This window comes from Musca autumnalis, unplaced genomic scaffold (assembly GCF_047663935.1).
Source record: "Musca autumnalis isolate F117 unplaced genomic scaffold, ASM4766393v1 scaffold_1, whole genome shotgun sequence".
In the NCBI taxonomy this organism is placed as follows: Eukaryota; Metazoa; Arthropoda; class Insecta; order Diptera; family Muscidae; genus Musca; species Musca autumnalis.
This window is the reverse complement of record NW_027411644.1, coordinates 319,772,236-319,789,207: the sequence shown is the minus strand read 5'-3', so window position 1 is coordinate 319,789,207 and position 16,972 is coordinate 319,772,236. Positions and strand designations below refer to the sequence as shown.

At 35.2% G+C, this 16,972-nt stretch overlaps 1 protein-coding gene across 1 annotated transcript; it reads right to left on the bottom strand.

Moving 5' to 3' along the window:
- Nucleotides 1-6,880: 6,880 nt before the first annotated feature.
- Nucleotides 6,881-9,151, bottom strand: shps (putative monoamine oxidase sheepish). Its single transcript, XM_073966574.1, has 3 exons — nucleotides 8,760-9,151; nucleotides 7,812-7,988; nucleotides 6,881-7,742 (listed from the first exon to the last, which is right to left on the bottom strand). Exons 1-3 carry the CDS (start codon nucleotides 9,149-9,151, stop codon nucleotides 6,881-6,883), a joined length of 1,431 nt encoding a protein of 476 aa, XP_073822675.1.
- Nucleotides 9,152-16,972: the final 7,821 nt, after the last annotated feature.

Sequence of the window (16,972 nt, the reverse complement as noted above, 5' to 3'; positions counted from 1 at the left end):
TTTATGGAGAACAAATTTGTAAAGTGGAAAAATACTTTTTTGTTTCATTTTCTTTTTTTATTTTTAATAAAATACAACGTGTTTGCTTCCTTTGTTGGCGGACATGGCAGACAAATTGTTCTGTTTTGGCAAGTCTGCTGATTGCTTGCTGGTTTTCGCTGGGAAGGTGTCTGTTTACTTTTTAAAATTTTCTAGCAAAAGAGAATAAAAACCCCTTACTCTCTGAGAAAGTTCTTGCTGGACAATTCTTGCTGGGAAAGTAACCAGACAGACTTTATGTATACGTAAACAAACATCAGCTGACAGTTTATATCCTCGAAAAGCTAAGTGTAACCAGCAAAGATTAACCCACTGGATCTATTAAACCCAGTGGGTTAACCTTCAATAGTGTAACCGGGGTATTAGTTTCAATATGTTTACTATCGAATCCCATATAGAAATTAAATATCTGTTACACAACAAATTTTTTATTTTTGGCCAGGAAAATCGATTTCTGAATCACCATGTGCCGTACAACTATAGCAGATGACGGTAGTGTAGACATTAAATGGGAAGATAAAGCAAATTATAATAATATTGTCGAAACCCTTTGATAATAAACGAAAAAAAAATGGCCTGCATCTACATTGGTATGGCACCATATTTTAGTCGTTTGCACAATATCTATGAAACTATCTCATAAGCAATAGGGAACATCTATAGTTAGAGCACACAGTTTTATTTCCTTTCTTGTGGACGGGGCTTAGGATGCTCATATTCCAATAATCAGGAAACGATCCTCCTGCAGGATGGTGCTAACTAGCTGATGCATACACGTTAACAGCGTGTCGCCTACGGGTTTGAACAGCTCGGCTGGTAGGCCATTGACTCCTACTGCCTTGCTATTCTTCAGCCGGTTTAATGCTGTCTTCACCATATCTTGGTCGGTAGTATGCACTAAATACCATCTTCATGGATTGGATCTGTAGTATGTTCGTCGCCTTCGCTACTATTGGATACCAACAGTATCTGTAACAGTTACCAAATTAGCTTGCTGGTCTCTACAGGGGGATGTGCCTGTACCAAAGCCATTAGTTTGATGTTTCACTCTTTGCTAGAATTTTCGGACTTCATTCTAGCTCCTGTAAATACTTTCATTACGCAAATGGGCCAGTTGAGTGGAGGAATATGTTATGGTTATCTGAATAGCGATGTCCAACTACCGTTTTGTATCTGTTTGAACATTTTTTGCTACGTTTAGTGGGGTACGTACCTTTGCTGCCTTAAGGTTGTGATCCGCGGCGATCGCTCATGTTTTACAACAATATCAATTTGATTTTAGTTGTATGGTCTGTTGGCAGCCAGGGGGCATATTCTGTAACTTTTTAACAACATTACTCATCGTTTGTTTTACAACAATTTCATTTGTTTGGACACGTATACATTTGAGCGAGCAATTGTTACTTGGGAATAAAAAGTTTCTTGTTGAATAACAATAAACAAGGGAACTGATGTGGCGAGATTCCAAACTATAGTCTTCCCTGCCGTACCCCTTGGTAAACGTCGCCAATTTTTCCCACTAATAAATTAAAGTGTTTTTAATAAAATATTAAAACAACGACTATGGGATTAATGTTAAGTTTACATTTACGAAATCCACTCGATTTCAACTGTCAATTCCATAGCTCAAACGTCAAATGAAATCTCATCTTGATTTCATTTGACGTTTAACCTCTGGATTTGACAGTTGAAATCGAGTGGATTTCGTAAATGTAAACTTAGCATAAGCCTGTCTATTTTGAAAAGCAAAATAGAACTCGTCATCCCCAAAATAAAAAACGCCAACCCTCCTAGTTTTTTTATGAAATTTAAACAATATCGATAGTTGTTAAAAGTTACAGAATAGGTCTACAGTTACCCTAATGATTGTCGAGATGCTTAAATCTGGTACTGTTAATGGTTACTTTGCACGATATGTTTTTTACATATGAGTTGTCACTTTTTATATATAAAATGTATATGCAAAGTGACAACGCATATGTAAAAAACATATCGTGTAAAGTACCCATAACTATCAGGGTTTTTGCCGCTGCTAAGTCTACACTGTGAACACAAATTTTGGGGCAGAGATAATTCCTTTTGGAGATGAAAGCCCTTGGTGAGTATATTAAGAATCCCAAAGAACAGATCCGCCGTGAGTCGAACTTCCGCGTTATGGCGTGATGAAGTTTTTGCTAGAGACCTTGTAAGTCATCAGGAATTAGCGTTACTAGGCGTTTACACTAGATAGTTTGCCTTCAAATACAACTCTGATTTACTAAAGCTGGGTACACATTGTCAGTTTTGAATGTCGATATTTCGCAATTATCGATAACTGTCAAACCGTCCAGCAACCACAAAACATTTTGTGGTTGCATGATGAATGACAAAAATGAACGGCCACACTAGCAAGCAACAACAAAGCTGTCATTCAAAACTGACAATGTGTACCCAGCTTAACACATGCATACATTTGTCGTTTGTCTCTCAGCTGTCCATCAGTTTTTCACAGACAGCTGGGTTGACAAATTTTTGACATTTTTGTGAAAAAGAAGTGAGATGATAATTCAAATGTGCTGAAAACAAAAGACAAAATATGTAAACGGAAAACAAAAAGAAATGGGTGATTTTCATTCATAAGTTTACAACTGTTTTCGCAGTTGTCTGGACACCTACGTCACACAGGCAAGTTGTGGGATTTTGACAATCAATACATGAAGTCAACTGTCCTGTCATTTGTAAACGCAGGGTTATATCTTCGATTAGTTGTCCATGAGAGCCGTACCTAAAATTTTCTGAGCGACATTTTTGCATAACATTTCGAAGCTGAAAAACGTCATCTTGTGGTACTTTTATAGCGGCTCTTAAAATAAAGGATGAAAAGGACATTGAAGGAAGCGAGTTAGAAGGTCAAAGTGCTCTACGAAAATAATCCTCATTCGATTCGACTGTAGACATGTCATCTCAAAATAAGCTAAAGCAACAATGAACTAACGCTGAAGTTCGACTCGGCGGTTCAGTCCTTCGGGGTTCTTAATATACTCACCAAAGCCTTTCTTCCCCAAGAGGAATTTTCCGTGCCCCAGACTTTCACATCAATTTTGTTGCACAGTGCTATCAGCCGCATTCTGTTGTCAGACATTTCACTGCGGATTTTGTTCTTAAAATTTTGTTTCCAATTTTGTTCTTAAAATCGCCCAGAAAAATGTTAATACCAGATATGGTTCTTTTATGCGCTCGTAAAATATATGTATGTATCTTTGGTCTGCTCGTCCTTGTATTCAGTGGAAGCATGGAAGCAAATAAAACTGATATTGAAAAATTTAGCTTTTACCCATGGCACAATTACCCAAGTAGTGGCATCGTAAAATTTTGAATATGTTATGTCAAAACTTTCTTTATGATGTTGGGGAAATTACAACAAAAATAATTTTTTTATAAAGGGCTTGACCATGGTATAAGTAAAGAGGTAGATTTAAATGAAAAAAATCTATAGAACCCTTGTTTTTCCTGAATTCATAAAACTTCAAAATTAGTAAACAAAAAGGCAACAAGTGGGCATGGTAGAACAAGAAAAGGTAGCAGCAATACCCAGCTGACTGAACTGGACTGTAGTGTTAGTGTCAAAATTCATACGTCATTTTATATATTTATTTCTATGTTCAATGTATATTAGGGATATATATTTTTTTCAGAACAAAATTTTTGATAAAAAAAAAACAATTTCCCATAAATACTCCTTCATATCATTGACACGTAACCTCGTCCAGGTCCGAACGACATGCCGCACACTAAAACACCGCTTATAGAGGGGGTACAATATTTTGTTAATATGTGTGGTATTTTGTTAAGCCTGAAAAGAATAAAGCCCTAATAAACATGTGCTTTTTTGTTTTCAAAAGCAAACGATTGATACAGCTTCTGTTTTTTCGATGAATTGCCAGCGACCCCAAACATTTTTGCAAGAATTCTACTTTTTGCGAGAAATTATGCATTTAGTGGAATGATATGGAAACATTCAAATTGAAAATCTAACGAGTTTTCATTCATGTTTTTCAAAATATTCAATCAAATGTGAAAAATTATGATTTTTTTAAATTCCAATAATTTATAGACATTTTCCTATTTTGTTTACATTAACGTTGACACTAAGGTTTACAAACAAAAACAAATTTCTATGTGGTTGTTGTTGAGTTGTATTTGTTGTAGTATTAACTTTACCTTATATTTGTTCTACCATGGTCACCCACTATGAGATTAAGCCTGACTATTTTGAAAAGCAAAATAGAAGTCGTCATCACAAAATAAAACAAGTAAGAAAAGCGTTAAGTTCGGTCGGGCCGAACTTTTTATACCCTCCACCACAAATTTCAGCCATTTCGGTGGATTAATGTGGCCACAACCTTCAAAATACCGAAATTCGGAAGGTACCGTTCTATGGGGGCTATATGATGGCGTGGACCTTTACCTACAAATTTCTGAGGGAAAGTTTTATACGCCTAAAGAAGACTAAGTACCAAATTTCAGCCATCTCGGTGTGATAATGAGGCTAAAACCTTCAAAATATCGAAAATCGGGAGATATTGAATTATGGGGGCTATATCAACACGTGGACCTATATAAAAATTTTATGGTAGAAATGTTTCTTAGCCTCTGGAAACACAAAATACCAAATTACAACCAATTCTGTGGTCAAATGGGTCTAATACATTCAAAATATATTAAAATGACGCGTACTTTATATGGGGCCTTATATGGGGGCTATACCAAAACGTGGACCTATATAACCCAACTTTGGTAGGAACATTTTTTGACCTCTGGAGACACAAAATACCAAATTACAACCAATTCTGTGGTCAAATGGGTCTAATACATTCAAAATATATTAAAATGACGCGTACTTTATATGGGACCTTATATGGGGGCTATACCAAAACGTGGACCTATATAACCCAACTTTGGTAGGAACATTTTTTGGCCTCTGGAGACACAAAGTACCAAATTACAACCAATTCGGTGGTAAAATGGGTCAAATATCTTAAAAATTCCTTAAAACGACGACGCGTCACGCGTCATTTTGTATGGGGGCTATACGAAAGCGTGGACCTACATAGCCCCCTTTCAATACCAAAAGTCCTACGTAAATATAACATATTTTCCCAAAATTTCATCAACCTACGTCAATCCGTTCGGACGCTAGAGTGATTTCCACAGACAGACGGACAGACGGACGGACATGGCTATATCGATGTAGAATTGCACGCTGATCAAGAATATATATACTTTGTGGGGTCTACCATGATTATTTCGAGTAGTTACAAACGTAGTGACAAACTTAATATACCCCCATCCTATGATGGAGGGTATAAAAACGATTGGCATTGCTGTTATCAATTCCAGTAAGTTGTTTTGCCATCTGTAACCAAAATGTGGAACTATTATCATATGTTTTTGGAAAATGCATTTGTTCGAGTCTTTATTGCTATACGTCTTTGATTTAATATTAAATAGGTATCTGAAAGAAGGACAAATAGTTTTGTAGTTCATATCAATTAATTTTACTCGTATTTTGGGCGGAACTTTCTTTAAAATCAGTAAATAAAAAGTATGAAAATATGAATCATGTTGCTATGAATTGTGTACCATGTCGTATGAACGGGTTAATTCGTGTAAATAATTTTGAGAGCGAACAACGTGATTCAAATGCTGGTATGAACATGGCATTAACTGTAGAAAGAATGAAGTAGAGCTGGCAACAAATCGATAATATCGATGTTTTTTAAATTCAATATCGATAGATAGTTTTGTCCATCGATATTGTCGGATTAAAAATCCCATTCAAATAAACAGAAATTTCGCTGCTTTTCGGTTTTGTGGGTCCACGTTTTGATATGTCCCCCATTGTACGGTACCTATCGATTTTGGGAAGTTGTAAGGCTTTAGCCACATTATCTAACCGAAACAGCTGAAATTTATTATTAATGCTATGTTTACATTTACGAAATCCACTCGATTTCATCTGTCAAATCCATAGGTTAAACGTCAAATGAAATCCAATGGATTTCAGATGAGATTTCATTTGACGTTTGAGCTATGGAATTGACAGATGAAATCGAGTGGATTTCTTAAATGTAAACTTAGCATAAGTCTTGGTAGCGGAGTTTAAAACATTCACGTGCGGCTAATATGCCCCCTACAAACGTTCTATGCGTGATTTCCGGTACTTTTTAAGTTTTAGCCACTTTATCCAACAGAAATGGCTAAAATCTGGTTTCAATATAATATAACCTGTATTGGAGGGTATAAAAAGTTGGGTTCGTTGGAATTTAACGCCGTTTTCGCTTGCTCAGTATTAATCTAAAATATTACAGAATTTACCACATTTTATATAAATTGGACTTTGACACCAAAATCATATTGATCGTTATCAATACAATTTCACAAAGTCCAGTAGAATCAATACATGTGACAGTGTAATGGAAAAACACAAATTTGGAATATCACGTTGGAGATTAGAATACACATATAGATGAATTCTATTTTTAAATTCGTCATCAGCGAGATTAGAAAGGCAAATGTTATATTCAGTGAATGAAAAACTTCGAATTTCTTCTTTACAGAACATTATGTGGGATGGATGGAATTGATAGTAACAATCGTACGGAAACAGCAAATGAGGACTATGAAAACATGTCAAAATAGGACAGGCAAGAAGCTACTACTTTTTACTACGATAAGAATTTTCCCTTTATGTTATCGAAAATAATAGTAAAAATTAGTATATTCTTGCAGTTCTGGAACAGACCAATAGATTGTCATTGAGACCATTAAAAATTACACACAACAAAATAAATATTGAAATTTACTGTCTTCTATAGCAGCGTCTTAAAACTAAAATTAAACCACTTATAAACATTGTATAGGTTGAAATGTTATATAAATTCCAACTACTTATCCAAGCTTGCAGTTTGCTTGTTTGTCTTTTCGGTAAATATGTCGAACAATGGATTTCAGAAATATCCTGCCACGTTACCAATTGTGGACGACATATCAAAAGGGCATTCATGGCAGCACGATAACCACTTTGCACCGCACCTCCCAGCAGGCCACGATAACAAGTTCCGGCCGCCGCTGATGATGACCATATTACACGATTCCAAGGCGTTGTTAAGGGTGCCAGAGCCGAAGTGTTTAGTTCAAAGGTGTGTTGGGAAAATTCTATAGGCGTTAGCATACCTTCGCCAAACGCCTCCGCTAACTTGTGTAATATAATTGGTTTTACTAATGGTTCAATACCCTCCTCATGAATATAATAGCCATACATAATGTTATCGTGATATTGATGGGCAATTAAAAAGGGCTCCATACATAAATATTCCCCAGAATAATTCCCGTTCTGCCAATAAGATTCTCTATAGCTGGCCAAGAAGCTGGTAACAACATATTTTGTTTTATTCACACATGGTGGAGCTTTTGCAAGCTCCAATGGTAGTGGTGGGAGGAACTGTAGTTCTTGTATATAATTCCAGGGTATGGCAAGAATAATGGCTTGAGCAATATACAACTGATTATGAGCATCTCGCACTTCAACATATTCACGATACTGATATATGTGCGCCGCCTTGTGACCATATATTAAATGCACAAATTGCATATGCTCCAATAGTTTGGCTAGTAGCTCCTGGCTGGAAAATTCAAGCATGCCATTGGGTACTTCATATAATCTGAAATGAGTTGAAACATTGAAATATGTAGAGATGTCGATACTTTAAAGGGGTTAGGTACATACTCACAAGCTAATTAATCTGCCAATGCCACCACTTGTCTGACAAATATGTATGAATTGATTAAAAGTGATATCAGACGCCTCGCCACCACATATTAATAGAACTAAGTTGAACATAAAATTGCGGGAAATTGAGAAAAACAAACGGCTGCGTATGTGAGAGTGCATTGAGATTTTGTCGTATCTGAAAAAGCACAGAATTTTATGAATGACATTTATCAGCCTGAGTATGAATGTAAACTCCCCGTGAGTTTTGTCTCTCTACCGTTAGAGTTGCGTCGTTCATGAACGAACCGGCTCAAAGGAACGATTCCGTGAAAAGAACGAACGGATCCGTATCCAGCCCATTCTTTTATATCGTTCATTTAGATCCCCGATGGACGAGTCATTGCTGCTTACAAAATTAGCAGCATTGGTTTTGCAGTCAAACTCTAAACAAACGTTGCGTTAGCGCAAACAGCACAAATTTCCACACAAAACAAACAATGATTCAGAGAGCTACTCTCGCTCAGTAACTCACCTCGTTCACATCTCGGTCATATCTTTCTTTTGCATCATTCGTTCATCTGCTTCTTTCATGTCAAAACCACCACCACTACGTTCAGAAACAAAACCACCCCCATTAGCACACAATGTGTCATTCGTGAACGAACATTTTCAAAAGAACGATTCGGTGAAAAGAACGACAGAGTCATATGCAGCAGAGAACGAACGACTTCAAAAGAAAATAATAAAGTCAAATGTATTGTTGAACGAAAAAGAGCCAACGAACGAAGTAAACGACCCGGATCTTTTTGGTGAACGGAATGAAAAAGATCGATCCGCTCAATGAACGAGATTGCCCAACACTATCTACCGTTGCAATTTCAGGGAGTTGATATTCATGATTGGGCTGTATAGGTCGCGGTTTTGTTTTCTATTAAGGCTATAGAAAAGGACATTTGTTCTTTCTTACCTTTTCAATCCACCTCCACGGTATTCCATAACATATAATTCCAATTCATTGATATAACGTTTTAGTTCATACTTGGCCAATGTTGCAAAGACGCCTTTATCAAGTTCCCAATATCTTTTTCGTTTAGTTTCACCAATGTATCTCCTGCTTAGGCTAACATTCAAATCTCTCAATAATGTATAAATGTGATATTGATCTTCAGTTATCCATTTGGCTCCAAGTTCACCCAAATGATTTGGACGTAATTGACCACCAATAACATTGGATGCTTCCATTATTGCTATACGTAAACCTGGATCTCTTTCGTGAAGCCTTAGAGCAGATGTTAAACCCGATAGACCACCTCCAATTATTACAACATCAAAAGTGTTGTCAGAATTAGGTTGATTCATAATGAGGCAAATACAATCAATTAAATTAGTATTTGAATAAACGTTTTTATTTTTTTATGAGTGACACAAAAAAAATAAAACACTAGAAATCAAAACGATTTCCAAAGAAACTTAAACGGAGAGCGACATCTATTGTGCTTTCATCTCAATAAAATGTACGTAAATATTACAAACATGATAATCATAATATTTCCATAGCATACTTTGAGGCTTGTATGAGAAACTTGGATCAGTAAAACGTAACGTATAGATACGTATTGCATCGTTTGAATGGATTTCACCATATATTTTGTTCAAAGAACATTAAGAAGGTAGATGAAAAATGTGTTTGTTTTAAAGCAAAAACTAAAAAAACGATATTATGAATGAAAAAATGTAAATATTTATTAAATTTGTTGAACAAACTTTGGGTAATATCTTCGGAATGAAGTTGTGGTAGAAAAATGTACGAACTTACATATATATTTTTGTAAAACTTTTTAACGTTGTAACAGATACATAGCTAATGCACCTACCTTAATAAATGTACAGTTGTTTTGGCACAATTTTTAACGTTGTTGTAACCATGGTACAATAAAGAAGGTAGAACAGGTTCGAAAAAACTGTAGAAATTCAACCCTACACGTATGCCCGCTTCCTGTCAGAATTGTTATGCTGGCATATGCAACAGGTTGCCTTTGTTTCTTTGATATTTTTTGTCATTTTATCCAATTGTTTAAAACAGCGAGAAAATGAATGAAACACAAATATTTGTTTTCACATATACATCGAAACACGGTCAAAAACTTATTTTCAACTTAAGTTTGATAAATATATTTTACAACGGCTCTGTAATTAACGATTTCATTGCAATAAATTTTGAATCTATTTTGAAAACATTTTTAATATTTTTCAAAACAAACACATACACACAAAAATATAAACTTCACATTGACAAAAGTCGGTCACACTCAGAAAAAAATTGAAATCAGATGTGAGCTCTGTTATACCTTTCTCTTTATACCATGGTTGTAACAGATACATAGTTAATGCACCTACCTTAATAAATGTACGGCACAATTATTAGCTTTGTTCCTTTACGTTAAAATTTTTCCATTTTTAACTCCTTAACCCCAAAAAGTCATGGTAGAACGAACAAGGTAAAGTAAGTCCCGGGCCACACTACAGTAATTTCACTGAAATTTTGATATGAAATTATGCGTCTCTAGATCGACGTCCATGGTAGAGTAAAATCATAAAATTGCTGTAGTGGGGAATTCGATTTAAGAACACCTAATTTCACGAAATTTTTTAATGAAATTCACGCTAGTGTGGACCGGGACTAAATACTACAACAAATACAACTCAACAACAACCACATAGAAATTTGTTTTAGCTTGTAATGTTAGTGTCATCGTAAAATGTAAACAAAATAAGGAAATGTCTATAAATTATTGGAATTTAAAAAAACTAATATTTTTCACATTTGATTGAATATTTTGGAAAACATGAAAGAAAACTCGTTAGATTTTCAATTTGAATGTTTCCATATCATTCCACTGAATGCATATTTTCTCTAAAAAAGAATAATTCTTGCAAATAGGTTTGAGGTTGAGGTTTTTATTGAAAAAGTAGAAGCTGTTTCAATATTTTGTTATTGAAATAAAACAACATATGTTTATTAGGGCTTTATTTTTTTCAAACTTATCAAAAGCGGTGTTTTAGTGTGCGGCACGTCGTTCGGACTTGGAGGAGGTTAAGGCCTCGTCACATAAGAGAATTTCTGGATTAATTCATTAAGTCAAAAGTCAAAGCATACGAAAATCGTGTTTCAGCCGTTTAGAGTTGCCGCATCTCTGCGCGGCTGAATATGTGCTGAAACACGATTTTCGTATGCTTTGACTTTTGACTTAAAGCTTAATGACCTAAGCCAGAAATCCTCTTATGTGACGAGGCCTTTACATGTCATTGATATGAAGAAGTCTTTATGGGAAATAGGTTGTTTCTGATGTACGAAGGTCACACTAGAGTGTTTCATTGAAACAATTTTATGAAAACAAGGGTTCCTAGGTCGAGTTTCACAGTAGAGTGATATCATAAAGTTGCTTTAGTGGGGAACTCGATTTTTAAATACCTAAAAGTTTCAATGAAACCACTCTAGTGTGACCTTCGACATGAATATATTTTTTCTTCAACAAATATATATCCCTAATATACGTCGTGCCACCGTGGTGCAATGGTATGCACACCCGCCTTGCACGCAGAAGGTCGTGGGTTCGATTCCCCGGTCAAGCAACATCAAACTATTTTCAACGGTGGCAAAATACCCCTCAGTAATGCTGGCGACATTTCCTGAGTATTTCAGCCATGTAAAACTTCTCTACAAGTGGTGTCTTAAGACACGCCGTTCGGACTCGGCAATAAACAGTAGGTCCCATATCATTGAGCTAATATGAATCGGTGTGCACTCATTGATATGAGAGAAGTCTCCCTTGTCCCGTATGGGATGTTTGTGGAACAATTATATATATACGTCGAACATAGAAATAAATATAAAAAATGTCGTATGGAATTTGACACTAACATTACAGCCCAGTTCAGTCAGCTGGGTATTGCTGTTACCTTTTATTGTTCTACTATGCCAAAAAGTAGTAAAACTTGAATCAAAATGGCTTTTATTACTTTTATTACTTTCAGCTTGACAAATTTCGTGTAAAAAGTGGAAAATCTGTCAAACTGCTGATTTGACATTTATTTGACAATTTAGTCAAAAGAAAATAGCACGCACTGTCAACGCAAAATAAAAAGAAATAGCGAAATAAAGCTGAAAACACATTCAACGTTTGAGTAAAGTTTTGTGTTGGGCGTTGAGAAAAAAACAACAACAACAGGACGACGCCGCCACCAAAGTCCAGCGTTGATATGTTTGCCGGCATATACATATTTCAAATGAATTTGAATTTTTCGGCATCATGCCGAACATTGTAAGAAAGACCTAAACGACACAAAACTTTACCCAAACGTTGGATGTGTTTTCAGCTTAAGTGATGCCATGTTTGCTCTCGAATTTTTCATGTGGTTGTTGTAACGCGACACTTAAGCTGTAAACAGATACAACGTTTGGGTAAAGTTTTGTGTCGTTTTGGCCGTTTTTACACTGTTGGGCATGATGCCGAAAAATTCAAATTCATTTGAAATATATGCCGACAAACAGATAAACGCTGGACTTTGGTATCGTCGTCGCCCTGTTGTTGTTGTTTTTTTTCTCGACGCCCAACGCAAAACTTTAATCAAACGTTGTATCTGTTTCCAGCTTTAAGCTGAAAACACATACAACGTTTGAGTAAAGTTTTGTGTCGTTTTGGCCGTTTTTACACTGTTGGGCATGATGCCGAAAAATTCAAATTCATTTGAAATATATGCCGGCAAACACATCAACGCCGGACTTAGATGTCGGCGTCGCCCTGTTGTTGTTGTTTTTTTGTCAACGCCCAACGCAAAACTTTACTCAAACGTTGTATGTGCTTTCAGCTTTAATGGACCGTATGTAGTTGACCCTTTATTGAATGTGCTTTGTGTGTGTACGTTACGTAGATTAGTCAATAACTGAGTATGCTATCAGTTCAAAGTGACTTGCATGGTAAGAAGAGTTTGAGAAAAGGAGAGTACGTGAAAGCTTCGGTTTGAATTAGGATTTTGTTGTGGTGTTTGAAATTCGCGATTGTTTTAAGGAAAAATGCTAACAAAATTGAAATAATCAAACAAAAAGTGTAGAATTAAACATTTTTAAAGGTAAGTCAATCTTTAAGATTTCTTTTGCATTGTACAAGCTTTTATGTTATGGCATAAGACGGGAATACAAGCGCACACCCGAGTTTTTTGAAATTTTTACCACAGGTAGGTCTCGTTCCTGAATATACCATCTCTAGGAAGTCCATACTTCCCGAGATATAGGCCTTTAAAGTTCCAAAAATATGTAGCCGAAATGTCAGTAAGTAAATCTATGGATTGGATTATCACAGATATCTTTTCACCAAGAATTGGACCTATGAACTTGCCGATATTTACCTTATTTTATTATCTTAACAATTGTGGACGTTCCGAATTTGATTTGTTGAACTTTTGTGGAGTAGGCCTGAAGGAATTGACCAACGTTTCCATTTTTGGGATACATTACCTTTTTATTTATAGCGGCCTTTAGCCATTTCAGTTGGTCACCGCGGATTTAGAGCTTGCTTTGGACTATTGTCAGGAAGCATGGATTTATCCACGAAAAGCATAAAGCAGTACACTCACCTATCAGTCTTCCCGACAGCATCCCAGTAGAAAGTGTCTTGAAGACAACATTGACGAATCGTTGATGACAATGCTGTATCCCTGAAGACACCTTGCAGACAGCAATGTGAAATCATCGACGAAATTTTCACACAAATGTCCCAGTAGTCGTGTAAGACAACTTGAGACAGGGTAAGCGAAGCTGTCACTGAAGACAACTTCGATGACTAAAATCTCTACTTTTCGTTGATGACATCTTCGATGACTAAAACGCCATATTTCGTTGACGACTGTTCAACAGACCCTGTCCTGCTATTAGTCATTCATGACCCAAATAAAGACTATTTCATTTATATTGTCGTGTGGCAAATTTTTATTATATTATAAAAAATACTTTTACAAATTGTATCTTAAATGAATAATACTTTGTTCCCATATGTTCTGCAAGCCATCATTTTCTTCCTGCTTTACCTCGCCGCACTTCTCACTTCAGTCGACTAGGGGGTTTGATGCCGGGTTGTCAGCCGCTGGCCGAAATACTATGGTGGGACAATCCTTTACGAAAGGACCCGCTGCCATGGGAAGTATGCCATTGTCGTGATAAAAAAAGTTTCAGACAAGGAGGCAGACTTCCATCTATCTCTTCGACATCCTGCTGAAAAAATATCAATTTCCCGTGGGGTTTCTCACTCCTTAAGTTGCAACCGTAGAGAGACAAAACTCACGGTGAGATTAAATTCATGATCGGACTGTATAACAGATGCAAAAGTTAAAAGATGGCTGAATTCCGTATCGTCAGATTCTTTGTAGTTTTTATGCATTTGTTCCTCGGAAATACAACTAAATTCATCAGGAAAAAATTATACATGTTTGCTTTTTACCTGTGTTAAAAATTTACAATTGTTTTGAGGTACATAGCTTCGCATTCGTCAAGTATTACGGCGTTATGAAACATAATACTTTAGACATTTGACGATACGGAAGTCAGCCTTTGTGGGTGAATATTTCGAAAAGACTTGTTTTGGGGGTCGAAAGGGGCAAAGTGCGAAAATGGGTTTAAATCAGCGCCGACCATAGGAATACAAACAAAACAAATGCACGTGTGAATGTATGAGTGAAAAAAAGCAACAACCAAATGATTTTTTTGTTTGTTTTTGTTCGAGCATAGTGCGCGTGAAGGAGAAAAAACAAATGAAAAGACAACTCAGTGGGATCGCTGAGTATACTGTATGATCGGCCCTGGTTTAACCCTGCTATTGAAAAAATTCTATAGTATACATTTTTAAAAGGTTTTAAAGGCGTGGGATAATAGCTTGAAGTGTTTATTAGAGAACATTTTTGTCTGATCACTAATAAATTCAGTGAAGAACTAAAAATTTTCATAAATTCGATGTCAATATTATCGATAAAAAATCTGTCATAGAACTGAAAGCATTAGGATTCATTGTTATTGAATGTAAAAATTACTACAATATGTGGGTTCGTTTACTCAAAATTCGTACAAATTGTTACTGGATGTTGTTCTTTACTCTACAGTACAATGCAAAAGACCTTAGTCGTTTACAAGAAGTTACAGGACTTGTACAAATTATTGAGTAAACGAACTCACCTAATAACAGCCTGTATGTCGAAAGAAGAATGTGCGCGAATGAAACAACCCCCAACTATAGTTTTCGTAATAATTTTACCTTTACTTTTGCTTCAAAACAAAAAACAAATTTGAAAACACACACAAGAGTTTGGACGTGTTTCATTCACACACATTCTTCTTTCGACATACAGAAACTGACATTTACAGTCAATTTTTTGTATTCTTTATTTATTTTTTGTTTTGTTGTCATATAAAACAAGAAAAATATGTGAAGCGGGCCATACACTATCAAATTGGCTTGTCCATCCGATGAACTCCTTCTGTACGTGTGTGCTTGATAAGTGTGTGGCAAAGCATTCAATCAGCCTTCAATCTGCAACTGAAATCTTTATATTTTCCTCTAAAAAACGAATGAACTTAAATTTTTTTATTTCTTTCCAAACACAATCTTTTCTTTTTCAAAATTTCTTATTGACAATTTTGAAAATAAACCATATTCATCGGATTGATTGTGTTTCATTTTGAAAATCAAATCTATTTTGATTTTCCTCAATCCATAAAATACACACACACATTCTCTTATTTTGAAAAATGTACACATACTACTACAAATGTTGACATGAAAATTTGATACTGTATGGGGGGCTTTAGGAAAATGGTAAAAAAAATAAAATTAAATTTTGACATGCCACATTATATACGCACGGGGTCATAAAATGACCCTAACATGTTATGTTATACACATGAAATAGACTTCTAAGCACAAAATATTGATGAAACTAATTGATTTCAGTATATCTCAAAAATTCATGCACTGAGTAGTAAGGACTTTTAATTATATCCCACCAGTAAGACATACGGTGATGATATATACGATTTGGGTCATTAAATGACCCCAACGTAATAGCAGGGTTAAATAAATATTTTTCGGCTGATATTATTTTATAAGACAATTTTATGCATAAATTAGCAACGGTCCATGTATATTTAAGGATTTTTTTCAATCCACGGGAATGATATTTAAGTATTAAATTTTGTAAAGATTCATTTGTCCTTTCATTATTTTAATTAACTACAGCCTTTACCTTGAAATCGGTCTATTTGGATATAGCTCCCAAGTACAATTTAACATATTCACAGTGGTGTAGGGTATCATATAGTCGGGCCCGGTGGACATGATCCTTTCCTTATTAACTATTTATTTTTCTTCTGCATTTCTACTTTTTTCTTTATGGTTCCATTTTGTATTTGATGGTTTGTTTAAAAATCGTATAATAAATTTATTTAATAATTATCATAGATTGGATAGTCGCAAATTTACATTAATTATACCCACGGTAATGATGGAAACGTGACTATTTTTGGATTTAAATGTGGAAATCTTTAAATTTTTTTACAAAATAAAATATAATTCAATGGAGGCTTAAAAAATGAATACACCATTACCATAAGTTTGGAAATTATAATATAAATAACGGAAGAAATTCTCCCCACGGGAATGAAAAAATTTCAGGAACATGCACAAAACAACTGACTATATTTTTCACTTCTGTTGATTATCTTTAAAACTAACGGGAATTGTCGCTACATTGACAGATTACATATGTATAAACAAAAAACCAGTTTAAAGCATTTTTTCTTAATAAACACATTGGTCCATAGGAATGACAAAAAAGACACGACTAAAATGTCTCAAAATCATAATTAAAAAAAAAAAAATAAAATTATACGTATGAAATTAAAATAGACTTTTTTCATCCTTCTAGAATAATCCCCAGTTTTTCTAAAAATTTTTATTCTTCTCACATGAATTGTCAAATTTTGTAGATCGATTTACTCGCTTTAGCGCAAATGTTGAGCGCTGATTTTTAAATGAGGAATCCTTAATGATATATGGAACGGGTATACGAAAAATTAGATGTGTATGTCATCTGGGGGCTGAGCTATGAATGCCTAAATTATTACGAATATAGACG